General features: G+C 53.8%; 2 protein-coding genes across 6 annotated transcripts; both read right to left on the bottom strand.

Moving 5' to 3' along the window:
- Positions 1 to 326: 326 nt before the first annotated feature.
- Positions 327 to 17,402, bottom strand: WNK4 (WNK lysine deficient protein kinase 4). 5 transcript variants are annotated; one of them, XM_047093266.1, is made up of 19 exons: positions 15,748 to 17,402; positions 14,187 to 14,359; positions 12,981 to 13,201; positions 12,490 to 12,647; positions 11,926 to 12,014; positions 11,609 to 11,825; positions 9,162 to 9,426; positions 8,798 to 8,919; positions 8,512 to 8,570; positions 8,302 to 8,419; positions 7,912 to 8,028; positions 3,325 to 3,462; positions 2,700 to 2,754; positions 2,001 to 2,596; positions 1,857 to 1,917; positions 1,349 to 1,757; positions 1,066 to 1,265; positions 802 to 899; positions 327 to 694 (listed from the first exon to the last, which is right to left on the bottom strand). In XM_047093266.1, exons 1-19 carry the CDS (start codon positions 16,516 to 16,518, stop codon positions 692 to 694), a joined length of 3,870 nt encoding a protein of 1,289 aa, XP_046949222.1. In that variant the 5' UTR covers positions 16,519 to 17,402; the 3' UTR covers positions 327 to 691. The 5 variants fall into 5 exon arrangements, with proteins under 5 accessions (XP_046949222.1, XP_046949220.1, XP_046949224.1 ...); XM_047093264.1 differs by having other exon boundaries at positions 327 to 655; XM_047093268.1 differs by having other exon boundaries at positions 844 to 899.
- A 95-nt stretch (positions 17,403 to 17,497) lies between these two features.
- Positions 17,498 to 22,513, bottom strand: VPS25 (vacuolar protein sorting 25 homolog). Its single transcript, XM_047093269.1, has 6 exons — positions 22,429 to 22,513; positions 22,070 to 22,215; positions 21,095 to 21,148; positions 20,380 to 20,468; positions 19,529 to 19,604; positions 17,498 to 18,128 (listed from the first exon to the last, which is right to left on the bottom strand). Exons 1-6 carry the CDS (start codon positions 22,479 to 22,481, stop codon positions 18,016 to 18,018), a joined length of 531 nt encoding a protein of 176 aa, XP_046949225.1. The 5' UTR covers positions 22,482 to 22,513; the 3' UTR covers positions 17,498 to 18,015.

Here is a 22,513-nt window from a genome sequence, read left to right as displayed (position 1 = left end):
AACAATACACCCCTACTCCCAACTTTCCTGCCTTTACCCATTCTGAGAGGTGTAGATGAAAGATGAGGGAATTAAAATTCTTTTAATTTCCACTTGGACCTTGCTTTGTAGGCCTAAGGTGGGGTCTAGATGAGATCTTAGCTTGGTCAAGTGCATCATTGGTTGATCTTGCAGTTTCCTCATGAACTGCTGGCAGGAAGCCAGAAAGCGGGGCAGCTTCTAGCCTTGCTCCCATTGTGAGGAGAGTCCCTTCTAAATTTTCCCCTGCCTTACCCCACAAGCCTTTACTCCCAGTTCTTAAGACACAACAGAGTCAGAATCACAGATTCCTAGTTTTCGCCATTTTAATTGTTGCCAATTCTATGTGAGTACACGCCCTACACTTGTTCAGCTGGGAGTGTGCTCTCTAGAAGCATTAGGGCTTGAGTGGAATTGCTTAGTGGTTGACCTTTGGCTGGGGAGGTGGAGGAATGAGGATGGTAGGCTGCAGAATTGACACCTTCTACACAGTAAATCATTCCCTGTGTTTGGCTCTTCCCTCTAATGGAGCAGCACTCTCCATGCCCCTTTGGCCTTCTACTTCCTCAGTACTGGGGTCTTCTTGCGGAGCTGTGTTGGTCAGCAGATTCTGAGAGCACGAACTCCATCATGGGCCCTGGTATGGGAGAGACACATGGCTTCTGTTCTGAATTCACTGGAGGGAAAAGAAAAAACACTGACGAAACCTTCAGGATGGGAGAAGGGTGAAGCTGCAGCCAGTTACCATTCCCTGGGCTCGCCCTCCCTTGGGCCTGCCCTCACCATCCTGCCAACATCCCCGGCGAATGTCACCCCCTTGCTTGCCCGCTGCTCCTGGGAGCCGGTGCTGCTGCCACTCAGGGAGTTCCTTCGCATGATGCCTGGGTGCAGGATGGGGAGGGAGAGCACTGAGTGAAGGAAGGGGCCACGGGGAGAGGGGGGCTAATGCCCCCAAACCAAGGGGCAGACCCCCAGGGCCTGGAAGAAAGCCAGATCAGTAGGGAAGGGGACCTGGGAAAGAAGGGAGCCTGGCTACTGCGGTCTCACCAGGGCCCGGGGGCTCAGAGCGCTGCAGGCTGTTGCGGCGGGAGGTGGGGAAACTGCCCTTGGAGAGGCGGCGCTGGCGGCTGGACAGCATAGCAGCTGGGGCCACGATACCCGGCGGGGGCTGCTTCCCAAGCCGGCTGTACAAGTCCTCAATTTCCTTTTTCTGTAGTGTCTGTAGTGCCTCCACCTCCGACAAGTGCCTGAGGAAGCACCCGGACCATGAGGGCTAGCCACATGCTTTGCTCTCCCAAGTCCACCTCTTATCCTTTCTCCCCAGACTCACTTCTGCCGAAGACTCTGAAGCTGAGCCCAGAATTCCTCATCCTCCCCGCTGCTCTCTGACTCCTCACTGCTCAGACACAGGCTGCTGTAGGAGTAGTTCATCCACACTGGGCTGGGATGGCTCTGGGGTGGGGGGCTGCCCCCACCTCGGGTTTCCTTCCCATCGTCCCCTTCCTCCTCAGCTCCAGCCACTAGGCCTTCAGCTGCACGGTCACTTTCGGCTAGAGCCTCCCTGGCCTCTGGCCCGCCTCCAGCACTATCCTCTGTGTCTGAGCTCTCCGAGGTCAGCTGAGGGGTTGGAGGCTTCAGGGAACTGGAGACAGTTGGGAATGTTGGTTGCAGGGGTAGAGGCTCAGCTGGTTCCTTGGATGAAGTCACTTGGAAACGCCCCACAAGCTGTGGCTTTCCCTCTGTCGAGAGAGAAGGAAAGAGTCATGAAAGAAGGGAGAGAAATTGGCAGGGTATGAAGTGGAAGGTGGCAGGGGAAGGTCAGTGGTCAGAGGCCTCACCTTCAGAGATGGGCGCTAGTCTGGCTTCGCCCAGGAGTGGCCGAGCAGGATTCGGTGGGACCTGCAAAGTGTGGGTCCATGAGAAGGGAAATAAATGATCCAGAGTGGAGCTCCCCTAACCATCCCTCTTGGTTTCCTACTCACCTCACTCTCGGTCTCAGCTGTTGGGGGTGAAGGCCTATCCTGGCCACAAGGAGCAGGCGGAGGGGGCAGGGGCAAGCTAGGGAGGGGAGCAGGAGGGGCTGGAGGAGACTGGGACAGGAGCCCAGGTGAGGGAGACAGCAGGGACTGGGCCACGGTCATCACAGCCAGTGAGAAGGCACTAGCCAGAGAGAGGAGAGGGGCTGCTGTGGTGGAGGGAAGGGAGGAAGCAGAGGGGCAGTGGGGAAAGGAAGGAGGAGTAATGGTGACCTGAGAACAACTGGGAGAGAAGGCAGGTGGAGAAGGGAGAAGGCAACTCGGCGGAGACTGAGAGGGAGGGCCAGGGAGCTGGGCAGCACTGGGGGAGAATGCCAGTGGGGAGCTGAGGGTCTGTGGAGAGAGATTTGAAGAGACTTGGGAGAATGGGACAGGACTGGGGCAACATGGGGGAGAAGTGATGGGGAAAATGGGACTTGGGGAGACAGGAGTTCCGGGGGAAAACAGGTTTCCAGGAGACAAGGGGGTTCCAGGAGAAGACGGCGAGGTGGAGAAGGCTGCCCAGCAACTCTGCTCCAGGGAGGTGCTGCTCTGGAGCTCTGCTGGCGAGAAAGGTGTGCTGAGTTCCCTGTCCCCCAATCCCTAAGCCCTTCCCAGGAGCAGCTGCAAAGGTTGTGATGAGTAGGGACAGAACGCAGTACATACCACGGGATGGGTCTGGGAGGGGGTCAGAGAGGGCAGGCAATGGTGCTGGCTCCACCTGAGGGAGAGGAAGGGGCCCATGGTCACAGTGGGGAAGAGCTGAGTCTTAGATGGCCGTTCAGCCAGGGCTTAATCTAGGGCCCATGAACTTCTAGGAGCCTAAAGAGGAGTTTCAAGGGACTCAAAAGTGCATGTGCTAAAATATTTACAGGTAGAGGGGTATGATGTCTGCAATTCACTCCCAAATGGTTCAGAAAAAAATAATATGTGCACATACATACAGAGACGGGAGAGAAGAAGAGAATGATAAAGCTAACATGACAAAACAGTCATAGTTGGCGAATCTGGGCAAAGAGTAGGAGTTCTTTGTACAATTCTTGCAACTTCTCTCTGTAAGTCTGAAATTCTACCAGAATAATGAGTTAAAAAGAAAAGTATGCATTGAACACATTTTTCTAGAACAGGGGCCCATGGCTTTCATCAGATACTCAAATGGGGTAAGAACCATTGTGTTAGGGTCACACAGATGAAGGAGTTAGAGTCACGGGGGCTGGTGTTGGCAGAGAGTAATGAAGTCTGGAGCAGAGAGTCTGTCCCCCCCCCCCAAAGATGATCTAAGAGGTCTGACCTGGGGGCCCAGGGGGTCCTCAGCAGCCTCCACAGGGCCAGTATCTCTCTTCAACAGGGTCTCCACTCGCTGGATGATCTCCCGAATGCGGCTTAGGAATCCGGCTCGCTCCGAGGGCAGAATGAACTCATTATACACCTGGCAAGGGTCAGCAGGAAGGGGACAGAGGGCTGTTATCTCACTCATCTCTCTCCCCTGCACTGATCTTTAAAAACCAACCCTTCGGGGCGCCTGGGTGGCTCAGTCAGTTAAGCATCAGACTTCAGCTCAGGTCATGATCTCACAGTCTGTGAGTTCGAGCCCTGCATCTGGCTCTGTGCTCACAGCTTGGAGCCTGCTTCAGATTCTGTGTCTCCCTCTCTCTGACCCTCCCCTGTTCAGGCTCTGTATTTCTCTGTCTCAAAAATAAATAAACATTAAAAAAAAGTTTTTAAAAACCAACCCTTTACCCCACTGCTCTGCCAACCACCCACCTAAAATAAGTATTCAGTATCTATTGTATGCCAGGCACCATGTGGTGCGAGGAGAAATACACCTTAGAGGACAGGAGCTAACATCCCTAGGATGCATCATGGCCCAGATGCTTTACATGTCTGAGCTCATCTAACACCAACAACAGCTCTCTCGGGTCTGTGTTAACAACCCCATTTTATTTTATTGATTTTTTAAAAAAGATTTAATTTTAAGTAACCTCTACACCCAACATGGGGCTCGAACTCACAACCCCAAGATCAAGAGTTACATGCTCTACTGACTGAGCCAGCCAGGTGCCCCAACAACCCCATTTTAGAGTTAAGATAACCAATGCTCAAAAAGGTTAAGTTCAGTCTGCCTAACATCACAGGATTTGCCCCTAGACTTGTCTAAAGCCAGAGCCCGAGTTCTTCCCATGGTTGCATCATATGCTTTTGGACATAACTCCTGCTCTCATAGGGCTCATAAACCACGCAGGCTTACTCACACACACACACACACACACACACACACACACACTAAGTGAAAATAAGGCAATAAACGGTAAATTTAACATTCAATTTCACAAACACTGGAGCACATATATGTGCCAGGCATTGTTGTGGGTACGGGTACATTGTTCTAGGTGAGGAATGCAGAAAAGCATGTAACAAAGTCCTAGTCCCGAAGAAGTCCAAGATCTAGTAGAAGAGACACATATCTACACAACTCGATTTACTGCAAGTCAGTCCGTGGTAGGAAAGGCACTGTGGTCAAGGTACAGATCAAATGCAATACCAGCAGAAAGGGAGAGGTGTCTAATGGGTACAGTTTCAGATTTGCAAGATGAAGAAGTTCTGGAGATCTGTTTCACGACAAAGTGAATATACTTGACCCCACTGAACTGTATACTTAAAAATGGTTAACATGGTAAATTTTATGGTATGTGTTTTCTGCCACAATTTTTTTTAAATGCCATTCCAAAGAGAGAGCAGGTCATGCCACTCAGGGGGAATAAGGGAAGCTGGGATGGCCACACAGAGCTGAGCCTCGAAGCAACCCTTCATCGAGGACCTACCATGTACGGACACTTCTCGTATACTTTCGTATCTCATATGTGATCTCACTTCTCATAAATTACATATCATATCAGAACACCTTTGCCAAATGAGTACTGTCATTTTACTGATGAGCAACTGAGGTTCAGAGAGCTTGAGAAATTTGCCCCAATTCACCAAATCAGTAAATCACAGAGCTGAAATTTGAACTCGGGTCTTAAGTGAAAGCCCACCCTTTCCTCTGTTCCATGCTGTTCGTCGGGAAGAGAAGGGCAGAGAGAATGGCATGAATTAACAGCTGTGAGGTATGAGAGGACATAGCACATTCACAAAACAGTCAAGACCAGAGCAGAGCTGGGAGTGCTGGGAGTTTTAAAGGCCATGCTCCAGGGGTGCCTGGGTGGCTCAGTCGGTTAAGCATCCGACTTCGGCTCAGGTCATCATCTCCCAGTTCGTGAGTTCAAGCCCTGTGTCAGGCTCTGTGCTGACACATCAGAGCCTGGAGCCTGCTTCAGATTCTGTGTCCCTCTCTGGCTCTGCCCCTCCCCCACTCATGCTCTGTCTCTGTCTCTCTCTCAAGAATAAACATTAAAAGAAAAGAACTTAAAAAAAAAAAAAAAAAAGGGCATGCTCCAGAATTGGGACCTTACTCTGTAGCCACAGGCAGCCATTAACAATGTAGGGGCAAGGGGGCACCTGGGTGGCTCAGTCAGTTAAGCATCCAACTCTTGGTTTTGACTCAGGTCATGAACTCAGGGTTTCATGAGTTCAAGCCCTGCATTGGATTCTGTGCTGGCAGCATGGAGCCTGCTTGGGATTTTCTCTCTCTCTCTCTCTCTCTCTCTTGCTCAAAATAAATAAGCTTAAAAAAAAATGTAGGGACAAACAGCAGGAAGAGCAGACCCAAGTCTGCTGTAGACTCGTGGAGGGTGACCCCTGTGGTCAGGGGGAGGGGTCCCTTTGGCTGCGTGGGATCTGAGTGTGCTTGAAAGCCTAGTGGAGAAGCCTTTCAAGGCAAGAGACCCCTGAGGAGATGGAGGCAGAAGCGGAAAGGCAGCCAGCCTCGTCAGGGGACCATTCAGACACCAGTGTGGCCGGAGGAAAGATTCTTGAAGGGTCAAGTGGCTTGATGGAAGATGATAAGCCGGTGTGCCGAGTGATATTTTGTCTTTGTCCTGGATACAAGGTGAGTGACATGATGGAGGGGAAGCTTTAAAGAGAGTTCCCGAAGCCCGATGCTTCTCGCATTCCCCTCACTCCTTCACCACAGAGGCTGGCATCCATTTCCCCCACTCCAGGGAAGCTGGTTTCGCACAAAGACCTTCTCCTGACAAAAGTCAGTGTGGGCTCGCCTCAGGCTTTACCCCACATCACCTCCTTGAAACTCTCTTTTCCCTCAGTTTTCCCTAACATTTTCTGGGGCTCCTCCTACCTCTCAGGCTCCATCTCTGTGTCCTTTGATGACCTATTTCACCCATCCCAGAAATCAGGGTATCCACCGAGACCCACTCTCAGACCCTCTCTGCCTCTGGCTTCTCAAGCTCGTCTCCCTTCACTCTCCCTTCCATGCTGACAACTCCTCGATCCACTTCTGCCTCCAGGCCTGCCTGACCATGTTGTGCTCCCAGGGAGGATCTTGCCTGCCTCTCTGTCATTCAAGCTCATCGTGACCCCTAAGAACATCTACTTTCATTTTCCAACTTCCTCTCTCCTTTAACGGTCTACTCCCACTAGCTTCTCCACGCTCCAAGTTGCCCATGATATCCTCTCTCCCTAACTCCCTATCATTTCAACTCAGCAAATGTTTCCTGAGCATCTATTATTTGTATTGTATTACATCAATAAATGTCTGGAAGGGTGCCAGGGTGGCTCAGTCAGTTAAGCGTCCAACTCTTGATCTCAGCTCAGGTCATGATCTCACGTTCGTGGGATCGAGCCCCGCATTGGGTTCTGTGCTGACAGTGCAGAGCCCTCAAGGGATTCTCTCTCCTTCTCTCGCTGCCCTTCCCCTACTCATGCTCGTTCTCTCTCTCAAAATAAATAAATAAACTTAAAAAAATAGAATAAAAAACTGGATTACAGAGTAACTTATTTTCCTGAAACAACCCTCAGATGCTCCCCTTTTCTTCTTTTCTTCCCCCATAATCCATCTTCTCCTTGGACCATTTGTGGCTTCGTGTATCCATCTGCCAACTGGATTCCCTACCCCCGACCCTCTCCCACTTCCCATGGCAGAATGGTCTTCTTAAAGCCTATTCTCACCATGTTACACTCCATCTAACTCTTTTTTTTTTTTTTTTTTTAATTTTTTTTTTCAACGTTTATTTATTTTTGGGACAGAGAGAGACAGAGCATGAACGGGGGAGGGGCAGAGAGAGAAGGAAACACAGAATCGGAAACAGGCTCCAGGCTCCGAGCCATCAGCCCAGAGCCTGACGCGGGGCTCGAACTCACGGACCGCGAGATCGTGACCTGGCTGAAGTCGGACGCTTAACCGACTGCGCCACCCAGGCGCCCCTCCATCTAACTCTTAAGACTGTCTATAATCTGAGCCTACTCCACATGCCCAACCTCGCTTCCACAAGTCTCCTAGAGGAACTCTTAGTTCTAGTGACAGTGGTCTCCTCATGAAGCGCCCCTCCCCCACCCCATATTCCAAATCACTCCCTGCTTCCATGCCTGTCCTGATGCTGTACTTCCTCTAGACCTGCCCTTTTCAGTCTTCACTGCTGTTCTTAACCATCTGTCACGACTTTGAATAAGTTCTACTTCTTCTCCCTGTTGCCCCCAGACCACCCTTTACTCATGGCCACAGTATCATGTGTCTAGCGTGTACCTCACCACAGCATCTGTGTGTACCCTATGTTAGTCTGAAATTGCTCTAGCTGAGGATCCAAACCTCACTGAATAAATAAAAATTGCCCTCAAAACAAGAGCAGATGTCTTCAGTGTCATCATGCTTTAAAAACCCTTGCTGTTGGGTGGGAGGAAGGGATAGTTCAGTACCAGGGGACATCCGGAGGGAGACTCTTATCCTAGACCTAAAGACTCTGTCCTCCTCTCCCTCCCCCCTCACCATGGCAGCCGCAATCTCTTCCGGGCTGTCGCCATCCAGATCAAATCGGAAGGTCACCATCTTGCTGTTGTGCGTCTGTAGCTGGCACTCAACCACTCTGTCATTCTGGTCTGAGACCTTCAGATTCAAAGTCAGCAGAGGAGAGGAGGTCAAGCCCTCTGTCCTCATCACGTGCCCCCACCCCACTCCAACCAAGTGACAGTGGCCAGATTGGAACTGGACAGAAGCAGACTCTGCCCCCAAAGTCTGAGATTAGAAACCAGACTGGCTGCCTCTATGGTACCGGTCACACACTGTTCTCCCCTTTTTTGGCTGACCTCCCTCACCCGCCCCTGACAGTTCCCTCCCGGTCCCGTAGGTTACTCCCCATCTCCTATGCCCCTTCCTTACACTAGTGACCCGAAGCCGGGATCGGGGTCTACGCCGGAGATTTCTCCCTGGCGGTCTCCTCATGCGTCCCATCCCTTCACCCACATCACTAAGACCTGATGCTGCATCTGAGGCATAGCTAGAAAAGAAAAAGGAGGTAGGAGTGTCAGAATGGACACTGGGACCCGCCATATGTCTCACCCTTGCCCCCCAACCCCTACCAGAACCTACCTGTCTCCTGGGGAAAAGTCACTGCCAGGGCCAGAACGTGGAATGGACAGGGCAAAAGCCTGAAATGGGAAATAGGTTCACAAGGTCAGAGGAAGACAATTGTAGGGGTTCAGGGAGATGGTGTCAAGGATGCTGGGGGTACTAGGCAGAGGGAATTAAGGAAGATGAGGACAGAGTGGTGGATTTCCAGGGACATGGGGCTAGGTCATGGGGTTGGGTTTTACAAGGAGAAAGATAGGTCACAGGCTTGGAATGTCTGGGAGCCCCCCACGTGACCCCCTCTCACCGAGGGCAGGCAGAGATGGGACTCAGCGGGGCTGGATGGCACCCCCCCAGGGGGCTGAAAGGCAGGGTCTGAGGCATCCAGGAAGCCGGAGGAGCTGAGGTAGCCATCAGTCTCGCAATCCGCTGGTGGGGGAGGGAGGGGATCAAAAAAGGGGAAATAAAGGGTGGCGGGGGGGGGGGCTGCCTGAGCAAGAAGGGGCCTGGAGCTGTGGGAGTTCTTTCCCAGAAGGAGCTTCGTGGCTAGTTGTGGAAGGCAGGGTAAGTGACAGTGCTGCTGGATTGGACTTCTGGGTGGGGCGGGGGCAGAGGCCAAGGGTTCTGGGACCTAGGTCACATCCCATATCCCAAGGTCAGGGGTGGCTTACAGGTGGTAGATGAGTAGCTGGCATGGCGGAAGAGGAAAGACTGGTGCTGGTCTGCCTCTGGCTCCTCAGGCTCAGGGGGGAAGACACTGGGGGGACCAGGAGTCTTGGGGACAGCTGCTGGTGGGGGTCCTGGTGCAGGGGGGAGGGCTTCCAACTCCCTAGCTTTGCGCAGCTTCTCACGCTTCCGCTGGATGGCAGCAACTCGTTCACGTACTGCGCGGGCCACTGGCTGGTAGTCAGCTTCACAGACTAGACCCAGGGCCACCTGGAGTTAAGAGGGCGAGGAGCACGGTTTGAGGTGAGGACTCCACTCAAAGACCCATCAGGACACCTTCTTGAGGCCTCGGGATATTTCTCCTGGAGAAAGGACACTAATATTTATTGATCATGCACTGTGTCCATTAACTGGCAACTCTTTACATTATCATCGTTAAATCCTCCCAACAACCTTCTGAAGTGGGCCTAGCCCTGTTTTAGAAATAAGTAAAGCCTGGGGTGCCTGGGTGGCGCAGTCGGTTAAGCGTCCGACTTCAGCCAGGTCACGATCTCGCGGTCCGTGAGTTCAAGCCCCGCGTCGGGCTCTGGGCTGATGGCTCAGAGCCTGGAGCCTGTTTCCGATTCTGTGTCTCCCTCTCTCTGCCCCTCCCCCGTTCATGCTATGTCTCTCTCTGTCCCAAAAATAAATAAACGTTGAAAAAAAAATTAAAAAAAAAAAAAAAGAAATAAGTAAAGCCGTGACTAGTTCATGGTTATCTAGTAGATCAACTGCTCTCAGGGGTAAGGGGGAACGTTTGGCAATATTTGGAGACACCTGTAGTTGTCACACCTCAGTGTTACTGGCATCTAGTGAGTGGAAGCCAGGAATTCTTCTCAACATCCTACAATACGCAGGACAGTCTCCCAACTAAAGGTATCAATAGTGTGTCATCATCAAGAATCCCCCGTTTGGGGCACCTGGGTGGGCTCAGCTGGTTGAGCAGCTGACTCTTGATTTCAGTTCAGGTCATGATCTCAGGGTCATGGGATCAAGCCTAACGTGCTGAAGATTCTCTCTCTCCTCCTCTCTCTTTGCCCCTTTCCTTCTGTTCCCTCTCTCTCTCTCAAATAAAAAGTGGGGGGCACCTAGGTGGCTCAGTCAGTTAAGCATCTGACTCTTGATTTCAGCTCAGGTAATGATCTCATGATTCATGAGTTCAAGCCCCCTTGTCAGGCTCTGCGCTGACAGTGTGGAACCTGCTTGGGATTCTCTCTCTCCCTCGCTCTCTGCCCCTCCCCAGCTTGTGTGCCAACATACATGCATTCTCTCTCCCTCTCTCTCTCAAAAATAAATACATAAATAAACATTAAAAAAAAAAAGAAAAGAAAAGAATCCCTGTACATAATGGATCAAGATTTGATCCTAGGTCAGGTTTGAGCTGTGCTAAGGACACCTGTTCTGCTACATTTAAAAACACATTCTCAGGTTCCCTATCCAGACCTACCACAGAGGATCCCCACACTTTCAACTGCCATTCTTCTATCAAGAACCTCATACTCTCTCCCCTTCTCAGGCCTTCCTAAACAGTCCTGCATCTTCTCTCTCCCATGCATGCCTCTCCTGCGCTGGCAGCTTCTGTTCATCAACTCCTTATTCATCTCAAACTTTGCAGCACTTGTAAGGGAGGTGGGGCAGGGTGATCTGACTTAAGATCTGAACAGCCTGAGTTTAAATCCAGCTCTGCCACTTACTTGCTCAGGACCTTGGACAAGATATTCAACCTCTCTGAACCTTCCATTTCCTCATCAATACATCAGGATAAAATCACTCCCGGCAGGGTTGGTAACAACAATCGAATGCATGTGAAAGTGCTCTAAGCCATGTACAAATGTGGGATTATTAATGAGCTCCAACCATGTGCCGAGCACTGTCAGAGATAGAAAAATCAATAGAACACAGTCTCTGCCCTCAAGGAATTTATAGTCCAGTGGAGGAGAGAGACAGGAGTGTATCCTGGTATAAAACAGGACCAATGGTGGTGGGTCCTGTAATGGAGGACCTGTTGAATTGGAACGAAGCATTTAATTTTGACCCTAGAGGGGACAGGTTTCCTGAAATTCCTGGTTCTGAGCACGGAGGAAGAAAGAGGGGAGGAAAAAAAAAGACCAAGGCGGGGGGTGGAAAAGAGAAAAATAAATAAATTGGAGAGAAGAGCATTCCAGGGAAATCAGAGCAGCAGGAAGCAGAGCAAGGCAGGCTGGAGGACCCAGGGCTTGCTCTGGAAAAGGAAATGTGCAGTGAGCCGCACTTGGGGCGTGCGTGTGTTTAGGCGCGCGGGCCAGGGGGACACTTACCAGACGCTCTGAGAGGGGCAGGTTGGGTGCCCCACCCACCACCCTGGCGCCCCACCCGCATGGCACTGACCGGCCGCGCACAAGCCCAGCCGCAGGGCAGTCTGTCCTCTGCTCACCATCTCCTGCGCCACCTCCTCTGCCGCGTCCCGGCCCAGTTGGAACAGGAACTCTATGGCCTGGTTGTCCCGCGGGCGCCCCCCGCGCCGCGCGTCCTCCATGCGCAGCCAGAGCTTGAGTCCGGGCTTCTCGCCGTCGTCCTCCTCCGCCAGCTCCACGTGCACGCCGCGCTCCTCGCGGAAGAAGGCGTGAGCCAGGAGGTCCTGGATGGTGAACCTGGGGGGAGTGCTGCGGTGAGCCAGCCGAGCCTTGCCGCCGTCCCCCCACCCCTGCCCCGGCCCCTGAACCCACCCCCACCCTGCCCCCTCCACCCCACCTCTCGTTCTTATCTGTGCGGATGCAGCCTTCAATGATCTCCTTCACCTCAGGCATCTTCACCTTATAGAAGCTGTTCGGCTTTGTGCCCTAGAGAAAAGGGGGCGCATGAGGCCTGGAGGCCTCATGCGCCCCAGCTCTCTGCTTGCCCCTCACCCCGTCTGGGGCAGCAGAGCATGCAATCGCAAAGGCACCGCGACAGCTACTGGACGGTTTGATTTCAAATCCCAGCCCAAGTATTGACAGTATGACCTTGAACAAGTCTCCCAGTGTGCCAGTTTTCCCATTTGTAAAGCGCAGGGCAGGACGAGATGCCCTGCTCACGCTGCGGGTGAAAGATCAGATGTGAAATCGTTTGCAAACTCTAGAGAGTGCTACACACATCATTATTCTAAACAGCTAGTAAGGGGATAGGGCGTGTGTGCATCCAATATCCTTCAGTGTTTACCAGAGCATCTTTGCGTCTAGCCTGCTTTCTTTAAGGGAAAGGGCATTGACGCTGGCTGGTAAGGGTCGGAAAATGGGAGGAGATCTGGAATTGTCTCCCCTCCCCGTCTCCTCTCACCGAAGTGACTTTGCGGTAGATTTGTGCGGCATTCTGGCACTCGGAGTAAGGGTACTCTGAGGTAGCCATCTCCAGCATGCACATGCCAAACGCGTACACGTCCACCGCCTCATCGTACTTTTCCTCGTACATCTCCGGGGCCATGAACTCCGGGGTCCCTGTAGGATCCACAGCAGGCATTAGGCTGCAGAGCCTCCCTCTGGCTTCCTCTTTCCTCTTGGGCGTACCACAGGCTAGGTGGGAGGGAGTGGGGAGGACGGGGAGGGAAAGCAACCTCACCAGTTCTGGAGTGCTAGTAACGGACCCTTCCCCACCCCCACCGTGTGTGTGGGAGGGGTGCGGGGCAGAGAGGATGCCATAAGTCTCCCCACTTTCCCCATGCTCTTGTAACTCCGTGCAACTCCAAGGACACTGCTGGGGAGAGTGGGCCCCCAGGGTCTCTTCTAACGCGGGGGAGGTAGGAATAGCGAGGACCTCCTGGAGGAACGCACCTATCACGCTCTTGGCAAAGGAGGCGCGCTTGAGCGTGGCCAGGCCCAGGTCCCCGATCTTGACCGACCCTGAAGGGCCAGTGATAAAGACGTTGTCGCACTTGAGATCCCGGTGCAGAATGGGGGGTACCCGGGTGTGTAGGAAATGAAGCCCCCGAAGGATCTGGCGGCTCCAGCGCTGAAGAACTCTCGGCTTCATCTCACGGAACCGCCTCAGGTATCTGGGGGAGGGGCGCAGAGCCAGGGTCGGGGCGGAGACACGGCGGGGGGAGGGGGGGGAGGAGACCCCCACTGCGAAGTTACCCTAGTTCCACCGGCACCGCCAGGTACACATTTTCTCCCAGCATTATTCTAGCTCAGTCCGCGGTGCGCCCCACAGAGAAACTGAGTCGGGGGTGTGGTAGTAGACCCGAGATTACAAAATGGGTCAGGCATAAATTCACAGATAAGGCTGCGCCAAGGGGCTGTGGGGGTGCCGGAAGGGATGACTAACTGCCTTGGGCGTGGGGGAGGGCTTCGGAAAGGAAATAACTTTTATGTTGCATCTTGAAGGATGAGTAGGGGTTCAAGGGTGAAAAGGGGAAGGGATGGAGACTTTCCAGGCCGAGAGGACACTGTGCTCCAAGGCACGCAGGCGGTGATAGGGCAGGGTGGGAGGAGGTGCTGGGAATTCAGTTTTTGTAGAATTTAGGCTCAAGAGAAGGCTAAATCCTAAGGACTTTGTGAGTAGGTTAGGGAGTGTGGACTTTTTCCTGAGGGTGGTGGGAAACCTTTAAGGGGTTTTAAGGAATGGAGAGAGGCTGACCAGACTGCGGGAAGACAGGACTACTCCGAAAGGTGAGGGCAGAGTGGGGGACAGCCCTTTAGGGGGCTGCTGCAGGGCTCCAGACCACTGAGGTGGCAGCGCATGGAACAGGGAAAGCAGAGTGGGGCATTTTAAGAAGGGCCTTGGAGACAGACTGGTGGAGAAGGTGGATGTACAGAGCGGAGACAAAGGAGGCATCTGGGGAGATGCCCAAGTTTCAGCTGGAGTGCTGGGTAGACACTGCCACTCACCAAGGCAGGGATGCAGTAGGGGTGGGTGAGAGCCTGATTTTGGACCTAAGTCTGGAGTTTGGGGAGCCTGGGAGAAGTTCCAGAAGGAGTGGGGACCTCCCACCACCAGTTCACCCACCAACCAACACTATCACCAGGCGCAGAGCTCACGTCTTGAGCGTGCCGGAGGTCATGAGTTCGGTGACCAGTACGATGCAAACCTGGCCCTTCAGCACCGACTTCCACGAATCGTAGAAGCGGACGATGTTGGGATGTTGCAGCCCCTTGAGCATCTCCACTTCCTCAGAGAATCGCTGCCGCTCCGTTCGAGAGAGTTTCCGAGTCTGTGGGGGTAGGGGATGGGTGGGAGTCAAGATCACATCAGGCCCAGGACCCCCCCAGAAACGAGGAAGGGGGCTAGGTCATCGCTCGCCCAAGGAGCTGTATACCCCGAATTCTCGGTCCGCCCCCTCCGGCTGCTGCAAGGACACGCCCATCCTGGGCCTGGGGCCGCCCCTGGACCCCCCGCTGGACACAAGGGCCTTTATGCAGCCCCGTCCAGGAGCCCTGAGCTCAATAGCGCCTTTGTGGCCTCCCTGGCCAGCCGTGGGGCGGGAGGGGACGCCCCAGGGGCTGGCAGCGGGCAGGCAGCAGGCGGGCAGCAGGCTGACAAGCGGGCAGAGAATTGGGGCCCTCAACGGGGTTGGCCCCAGAAACTGGGAACTGCTAGATCCAGACAGGAGGCCGGAGGGCTGCAGAGGGAGTTACAGAGAGAGAGAGAAAGATCCAGGACCAGGAGACCGCCCCCTGCCCCTGGCCGTCCCGCCCCCCTCTCATATCCCTCGCCACCCGCCCCCCCACCCCATTGGTTTGGCTGCCTCTCCTTGCCTGGCCTACAGCCTAGGGCGCGCCACTGGCAGGCGCAAGGGGCGAGCCCAGTGCCAGGGCTGGAGGGGAGGACCCTTACCCAGGCTCTGCCCAAAGCTGCTGCTGGCCCAGATTTAACTGGGTTCTTCCCTCCATGAGAAGAAATCCTTCACACCAACATCCCCCTAAAGCCCATTGGGTTCAGTGCCTTTGGGTCTGGGAAGGGAGAGCCCAGGTAGACAGTGGGATGAGGAGAAGGACTGGATTCAGGCCAGGGCTGGAGCTCTCTGTCTCCCCCTCCCCCAGTTGTGGAGAAGTCTAGAAGTCTGACTGTTCCAGAAGGGGCCTGGGGGGGGGGGCCCATCCTGCTACCACCACTCTAAATCTTTTGGAAATGGAGAGGACCCTGCCCCAGCTTCTAGCTTCCATCATCCCAGCCTCCTAATCTGCAAAGATCCAGGGTGAAGGAGGAGGACCAGGGTCACACTGAGTGTCTCAGTACTAAGTGGAACGGGAAAGGAAGAGATTGTTACTACTGAGGGAAATTGGTCCCCCTCAGATCCAAACTGGCTCCCTCCCCGATTTAGCATCCTATCTTCCACCTCTCAGGGTTGAGTACAGAGACTTCAAAATTAAAATGTCCACAACCCATAGGGGAGCTTCCATGTACCCCCTGCCTCAGTTTTTCCTTCTGCAGCCCAGAATCAGTCAGATCCATTAATCATCAGAGCAAGGTGGGGCAGGAGTGTCCAGACATTTGACTGGAAAAATAGATCTCTCCCTTGCTGCTGTCCCTTAGGTTTCTCATCCCCAGACCTCCAAAGGGTCCCATCCCAGGTGCCACAGAGGGGGTGCCCAGCCGCACCTGCAGCTCACACCAGGCCACCTCCACCGTGGTGTCGGTGTCCAGCCCTCGATACACCGTCTTGAACGAGCCACGTCCGATCTCGATGTCAAACTTGAGGTATCGGCCGTCCGGGGACGTTGCCACTGCCTGGGTCTCCGTGTCTTCCTTTTCCTCCTGCTCCCTCTGCCGCTCCCGAGCCGCGGCTTCGGGGACCCTCGGCGGTTCCCGGGACCCCGGGCCTCCTGCCGAGACTGCTAGCTCTGGACGCGCTGAGTCTGCAGCCTTCGCGGGTGCTCCCCCGGTCCACGTGCCCTCGGGGGGTTCTGGGCAGCTAGGCGGTGGGCTTTTCGCGGGGTCGGGTTCAGCGGAGTCCGGAGGCTCAGGGGGCTCCGGAGCGGGTGAGGCTGGCTGGGACCAAGAGCTCAGCAGCCCCAAGTCGACTGAGCTGCGGCGGCTGAGACGGGAAGAGCGCGGCCGGGTCTCAGCCTTCCCGGAGAAGCGGCGCGCCCGGCGAGGAGGGGGCCCGAGGCGGGGCGGCCCCGCGGCAGCGAGAGGCGGCGGGGGCCGCAGGGCCAGGTCGGCCTCCGCCTGGGACATGGGGACCGCAGTCTCGGAGGCCGGGGGTGCCAGCATGAGGAAGGGCCGGCGCCGCAGGGCAGCAAGCCGGGCGGCTGGAGAGGAGGCGGTCTGACAGGCGGACTGGCTGGGTGCGCAGCGCTCGGGCTGAGCTACAGGGGCCCCAGTCCCGGCTCGACCGTCCTGCAGCCCCGCCCCCGGCCCCGCCCTCATCCCCCCAGGGCGGCCCCCTCGGAGCGGCCAGCCGCGCGGAATCGGGTGCGCAGCCCCTCACCTCGGCCGCCCCGCCCCCGGCCGCAGGCCCTCCTCTCCCTCGCCTCCCGGTGCACCGCCCGGAGGCTCATTCCGAAGTCGACCGGGTGCGAGGCGGCCGTGTGTCCTCCCGCACTAAGAGTGAGCAAACCTGTCGGGGGGCGGGGGTAGCTGGGGGAGGCACGATGCTGGGGTTGGAAGAGGAAACGTGACGGCGGCCCTCCGGCCCTAGAATCGTGGGGGGAGAGAGGGGTGGTTAAGGGAAGGTTACCACCCGCCTGCAAGCCCCAGATAAGGTAGCGCCACCCCCTCCTGTTCGTCCGGAGTAGCCCCAGGCCGACAATACAGAGGTCAATGGAAAGGTCTGGTTTTCTCCCAAGCCGCTGACCCTCTGGGCTGCACAGGGATGGGTGTGTGCACCCCAGGACAAGTCCCTCCCCCAAGCCAAGGACCCGGTCACCCATCCCCTCCGCCTTCCTACCTTGGCCGCAGCCTAGCCCTGGCCACAGTAGCTGTTTTTGCTCTGTGGGCTCTCCTTCCTCCTCCTTCTGTTTGCCCAAGTTCCCAATAAACCAAAGTCCATATCCGGTTTACACCCCTTCAGCTCCCCTTGGCCTCAACTACCCCACCCCGGACCAGTGGGATGGAGGGAGGGGCTTCAGAGCAGTTCAGGACTTTCATGGGGGAGAAGGGGAAGCCATGAAGTTACTCCAATTCAGAAAGCAGTCTGTCCCTGAGCTGTGTTCCATCAGCACTCCCCCACACAGCCCACCCAGCAGATGTAAAACCACAGGCCCCCTGGAGCCTGCCAGCACGGGGGCACCTTTTCATTTACAAAGGCCATAGGCCTCCTCTACTCTCTCCTAGGCTGGGATTCACTCAGGGGGCAACACTTCACAGCCCTCCCTATGCCCATTCCAGTAGTAACTTCCAACAGGAGGCAGTGGGGATGAGCTTTTTAATATCATAAAATCAGTGTCGGGCCTGGCCTCTCACTGCCAGGCCCCTTCCTGGGCCTCCTATCTTCATGTTGCCTGGAAGGCTGCCTGCAGCCAGGGCTTCTCCCATCCCCTAAGAAGGATCCAGCACCAGCCTGAGAGGGGAGGCAATAGCAGCTAAGGGGGTGGGAAGGGGAAGAGACAGAAGCTTGTGCAGGCGTGTGTATGTACTTACGTGTGTGAACACATGTGGAGTTATAGGTTTACAGACCCTGGCTCAGGGACAGTCTAGGATGGGAGAGGAGGTAGGGCAAGGAGAAGCACATCTTTTCTCCCAGGCGCCTCAGCCTTGCCCTTCCCCAGGGACAGAAACGTGGGGTAAGTGGGAAACCCATCCCTGGACTGGAGCCCTTTTGAGTCTGGTGGAGTCACAGATCCAGTCTGTGGGGTCACTGGGTCTGTCTCCTTTTGAAAGCCCTGGAAGGGTGGGAGGTAAGAAGTAAAAGGAGACAGGTCTCTGCTAGAAGAACTTGACGCCTCGGCCATCGCTGACAGTGATGATCTCAGCCTTGTGCTCCTGCTGTAGGGCCTGCAGAGCCCGGAGTAGGGTTGCTTCATCCAGCCCATGGAACTCTGGAAGGGAGAGATGGGTAGTCAGGGACACTTGGCTTCTGGGGGCTCAAGGCCCCTGAGGAGAAGTCTAGCTGGAAGCTGGGACCCCTTGAGGCCAGGGTAGACATGTACCACCTATACTGCTGCCGCTGCCACCAATCCTTCCTGGGTACGCCTTAAGAGTAAGGGGTGAGAGAAAGCCAGAGTCTGCACAAAATGTGAGTTCACACTTATTTTCCCCTTCTGGGTTCTTCTGTTGGACTCAACCCTCATGTGTATCCCCCACCCATGTGCCATTAGTATCTGATGTATGAGAGTGACACCATCTACTTTTGGGCCACAAAGTGGGGGACAATTAAACCTAGGAACGTCAAGGTCCTTGACACTGGACACTGACCCTAGTTTGCACACCTGTACCCATTAGGAGCACCTGTCCTAACACAAAGTATAGCCATACCTCTGACCAGGAGACTGTTAAGGGCCAGCACAGATATCTGCCCTTTCCTAGTTAAAAGGAATGAGGCTGGGAGCCAAGGGCCAGCTGAATATCTGGAGATATGGCAAGATATTGCAGGGAGATGTGAGAAGCAGGTGGCAAGCCCTAACAGGCTCGCACACCTCACTCCCTGCGGAGGCCTACGGCTTGAGTCAGGGAGCTTGCTTTCTGAGGAAGCCTCCAGTTTTGCCCAGCATGAGTGGTGGGCTGGGCATGGTTGTGGCACTGAAGTCATGGGGCAATGGTGGGAGTAGCAAGCAGAGGCCTGTAGGGCAGGGGGGAACAGCCAAGAGCTGTAAACTCTGTTACGGCAGCCAGGGCCTGGCAGAAAGGGGAGCTGCCCTTTCCTCCCCAGCTGAGATTGGAACTTTTGGTGATCCTGGGATCAGAATATGAAGTCAGAGATAAAAAAGCTAAGAGTATATTTACACTATGTAAAAATCAAACAGTATATAAATCCTGACCTGGCTAGAAACTAAAGTATTTAAAAGGCCTAGGGGTGGGGATGGTGGTGTTGGCCCAATCCCTTCAGCTGACACCCACAAATCTTGAGCCCTCTGTAAGTATAAAGGGTGAAAGAAAGCCAGCGTCAGCAAAGAATGAGATTTCAGGCTTAATCTTCTGCGCCGGTTCCTCATTCATTATCTACACCAGGAATTCTTAACTTTTCATGGATCACAGATGCCCTTGACAATCTTTTAATATGGACTCTATCCCTAGAAAAATGCACACATCCCACTGACAAAATTTGGGGGTATTTTGCATGTAAATTCAGGTGGCTTAGGGAAACCTTGGACATGGGTTAAGAGCCCTTCTATCATGTAGTATTTGGAATTCAAAGGCAGGGATGGGAAGTCTGAATGTCAGCTGAACAAGGACTGGAGGATTCAGATGACAAAACTGGAGGGAAAGGGAGAAGCATTACCCTCATCCTCTGTGTCTTCCCCATTGGTCAGCTCATAGAGAGTGAACACGGAGTTGTTCTGGCCACTCCTGGAAACCTATAGACACAGAAAACAGTGACTGAATAAGGACCAGGGATCTCCTGGAAGGTGAGCTCACTGACTCCACCTATCTGACCCACGAATGATACCTGTTCCCAAACCAGGGCTCACTGTCACCTCGGCAGGAGTGGCCTAAAAACCACAACCCCTACAGGTGCTATATTTATATGTGTACACACATATACGGAACCACTAAACCACAGGCCTTCACATGTCTGAGGAGTGACCGCTCATTTTGTTTTCCTGTTCAGGAATAGGTGGCATGTGTTTGTTATATTTAGGTTGTTGATGCTTCTTCCCCTCTTCTCTCCCTTGGGAAAGTTTAGGGCTGGTGGTGGCTAGGAATTTGGGGAAGACAGTTTGTCCCCACACCCATACTGGTTCAGAATGTCTCATTCATATTGTGGACAGCCCCAAAGCGCCTAGTGGGGGAGGGGCCCCAGGGTTGTTTTTTTTTGTTTTTTTTTTTTTTGCCCTTCCTTTCCCCATTTATCTTCTGTGGCCAGAGACGCCAGCCAACAATAGTACTCATGGTTCCCAGCACTGCATTCTCCAAACATGGCCTCACGTAGCCTCTGGCCTCCTACAAAGGTAGGGAAGTTCTATGCAGCCTAGGAAATTGAGTCATTGAAAGAGGTTTGCCTGGAAGACCTATACTTCCTCTTTCTTCCCCTTCCCACTTTGCTCAGTCCAGACCTAGGAACACCAGGTATCTGCTGAACACAGATATAATTCTCCTTTGCCATGGGTCACTGTGGCAGAACAGTCTCACCCACTGATAGATGAGTTTCCCCCATTCTTCTGGCCTTCGCCACATGATCAGGAAGCTAGATTTGTTCTTATCCAACCACTCCAGGTTTCCTACAAAAAAGATACTTATGAAAGTATCTTACGCTAAGAAGGGACAAAAGGCAAAACCAATGTATAAAGAGTGGAAGAGATTCAGCTTTCAGGAAGTGAAATCCAAGAATTGTTTTACTATTATTATCTGCAAGGCACCAATTCTCCTTCCACCTTTCTCCAGGTCTCAGAACACAGATGGAGAGATTTCAGTAATGAATACCAATAGGGAAAAGGACCCAGGGAATTGGACTATCTTCTATATAGAACACTATGGGCTCCAAGCCAGGGGAGAGAAAAAGAAAGTTGTTAAAAGCAAAGACTCATGGGGCACCTGGCTGGCTCAGTCAGTGGAGTGGGTGACTCTTGATCTTGAGGTTGTGGGTTCGAGCCCCATGCTGGGTGAGAGAGATTACTTAAAACTAAAATCTCAGAGAAACGTGGCTGGCTCAGTTGGTAGAGCTTGGGACTCTTGATCTCAGGGGTTGTGAGTTCGAGCCCCATGTTGGGTACAGAGATTACTTAATAAATAAAAGTTAAAAGAAATAAAATAATTAAAAAAAAAAAAAGCAAAGACTTGTGCCAAGCTGCCCTCAGGAAAACCCAACTAGGAGGAAAAATAAGGAAATCTGAGGACCTGAACCCACCTTTCTTCCTCAGTTCCTCTAATACAACCTGGATTGATTCCACAGGAAGCTTCCCTGGTTTAAAGTTAAGGGAACAGCATTGATGGAATGAATTAGGTGGGATAAAAACTCTTGAGGCCAGTCTCATGCGAAGAACCACCTGTCCCCTTCCTCTCCCTCCCACACACATATATGTGCAATTCCCCAAAAGGCTATAAATTGGCACTTCCTGGATGAAGGGGGGAGGAAGGTAAAGAGATACTAGTTCAATTAAAAGGAAGAGCTTTATGGGGGCACCTGGGTGGCTCAGTCGGTTAAGGGTGGGACTTCAACTCAGGTCATGATCTCACAGTTCCTGAGTTCAAGCCCCGAGTTAGGTTCTGTGCTGACAGCTCAGAGCCTGGAGCCTGCTTCGGATTCTGTCTCTCTTTCTCTCTCTGTCCCTATCCCACTTGTGCCCTCTCACTCTCAAAAATAAATAAACATTAAAAAAAAAAAAAAGGAAGAGCTTTAGAAATGAAAGGCACTCCCTTTTGTCACCATCTGTCTCCTCTTCTTCCTTCAGACTTTCTCCACAGATATTTTAGCTATGAATCAGGAAGCAAAAACAAATGACCCTTACTTCCTGGGAGAAGGAGAGTGGGTGGAGAAAATTACTTAAGGTAGTACCAGAGTTTGAGCTTCACTCAGAAGAGGACAGGAGATTCAGAGTCAAAAGGGCTCAGGTTGGAAAACCGGGGACTTGGCTTTGGGTCAGAGATTCTAAGCCCGGAATGACACCTGGGTATTCATCACTACCTAGGACTGGAGGGTCTGATGCTGCATTTGCATTGGGGGTTGGGGCTAAAATGGAAGTCAGCTACACATATGGCTCCTTCCCAAGTCCAGTCGGGGTGGGAACCTGCCTACTGGGGTGAAGGGGGTGTGAAGTCTGGGCATGTGTGCAAGTGCAGAAGTGCGTGTGTGTGGGCTGTGGAAGAGCCTGAGGGAGGATACGCTGTAGCTTCACGTTGTTGAAGAGCGGGCTCTCCTGAGCTTCCATCACCGTCATGCTGGACTGTTTGTGCAGGCGGCAGAAGGACAGGACCAGCGAGCACCAGGCGGCCAGCTGCTTCTGCCGAGTGTCCACATTCGGCTGCAACCTGCCGGGTGAAGGGGGTGGGGCGCAGAATTAGAGGGCGTGAGAGGGCGAGAGGCAGCACAGACGCAGGCGCGTCTGGGGGACAAAGTGAGGGACTAAGGGTGGTGGCGACCGGGTCCTTTCTCCCCCTCCCCATTTGAAGCATCAGGGCTGAGCCCGGGGTCCGGGGCAGGGGAGGGAGGCACAGCGGGGCTTCTCGGGGTCTGAGCCTCACGTAAAGAAGGGCGGGAAGCGATACTGCCACGGCCACTCGAAACTCATCGCCATCGTAGTAGCCCAGGAAACCCGGAACCTCCGGG

This window comes from Lynx rufus, unplaced genomic scaffold (genome assembly GCF_022079265.1).
Source record: "Lynx rufus isolate CCGP_SWC_20201006 ecotype Redwood Valley unplaced genomic scaffold, mLynRuf1.p SCAF_34, whole genome shotgun sequence".
In the NCBI taxonomy this organism is placed as follows: domain Eukaryota; kingdom Metazoa; phylum Chordata; class Mammalia; order Carnivora; family Felidae; genus Lynx; species Lynx rufus.
Note: the sequence above shows the minus strand (reverse complement) of the source record. Positions and strands in the feature narration are given on the sequence as shown.

Excerpts from the sequence above, each read along its gene's own strand:
- WNK4 (XM_047093264.1), bottom strand. The coding sequence starts at position 16,518 with ATGAGGGCGGGGCCGGGGGCGGGGCTGCAGGACGGTCGAGCCGGGACT. Across the intron at positions 8,571-8,797 it reads CCCATCTCTGCCTGCCCTCG|GCTTTTGCCCTGTCCATTCC; the intron begins GTGAGAGGGGGT and ends TTCCCATTTCAG. Across the intron at positions 8,420-8,511 it reads GACTTTTCCCCAGGAGACAG|CTATGCCTCAGATGCAGCAT; the intron begins GTAGGTTCTGGT and ends TTTCTTTTCTAG.
- VPS25 (XM_047093269.1), bottom strand. The coding sequence starts at position 22,481 with ATGGCGATGAGTTTCGAGTGGCCGTGGCAGTATCGCTTCCCGCCCTTC. Across the intron at positions 21,149-22,069 it reads CAACAACGTGAAGCTACAGC|GGAAGCTTCCTGTGGAATCA; the intron begins GTATCCTCCCTC and ends ACTTTAAACCAG. Across the intron at positions 18,129-19,528 it reads GGAAGACACAGAGGATGAGG|AGTTCCATGGGCTGGATGAA; the intron begins GTAATGCTTCTC and ends TCTCCCTTCCAG.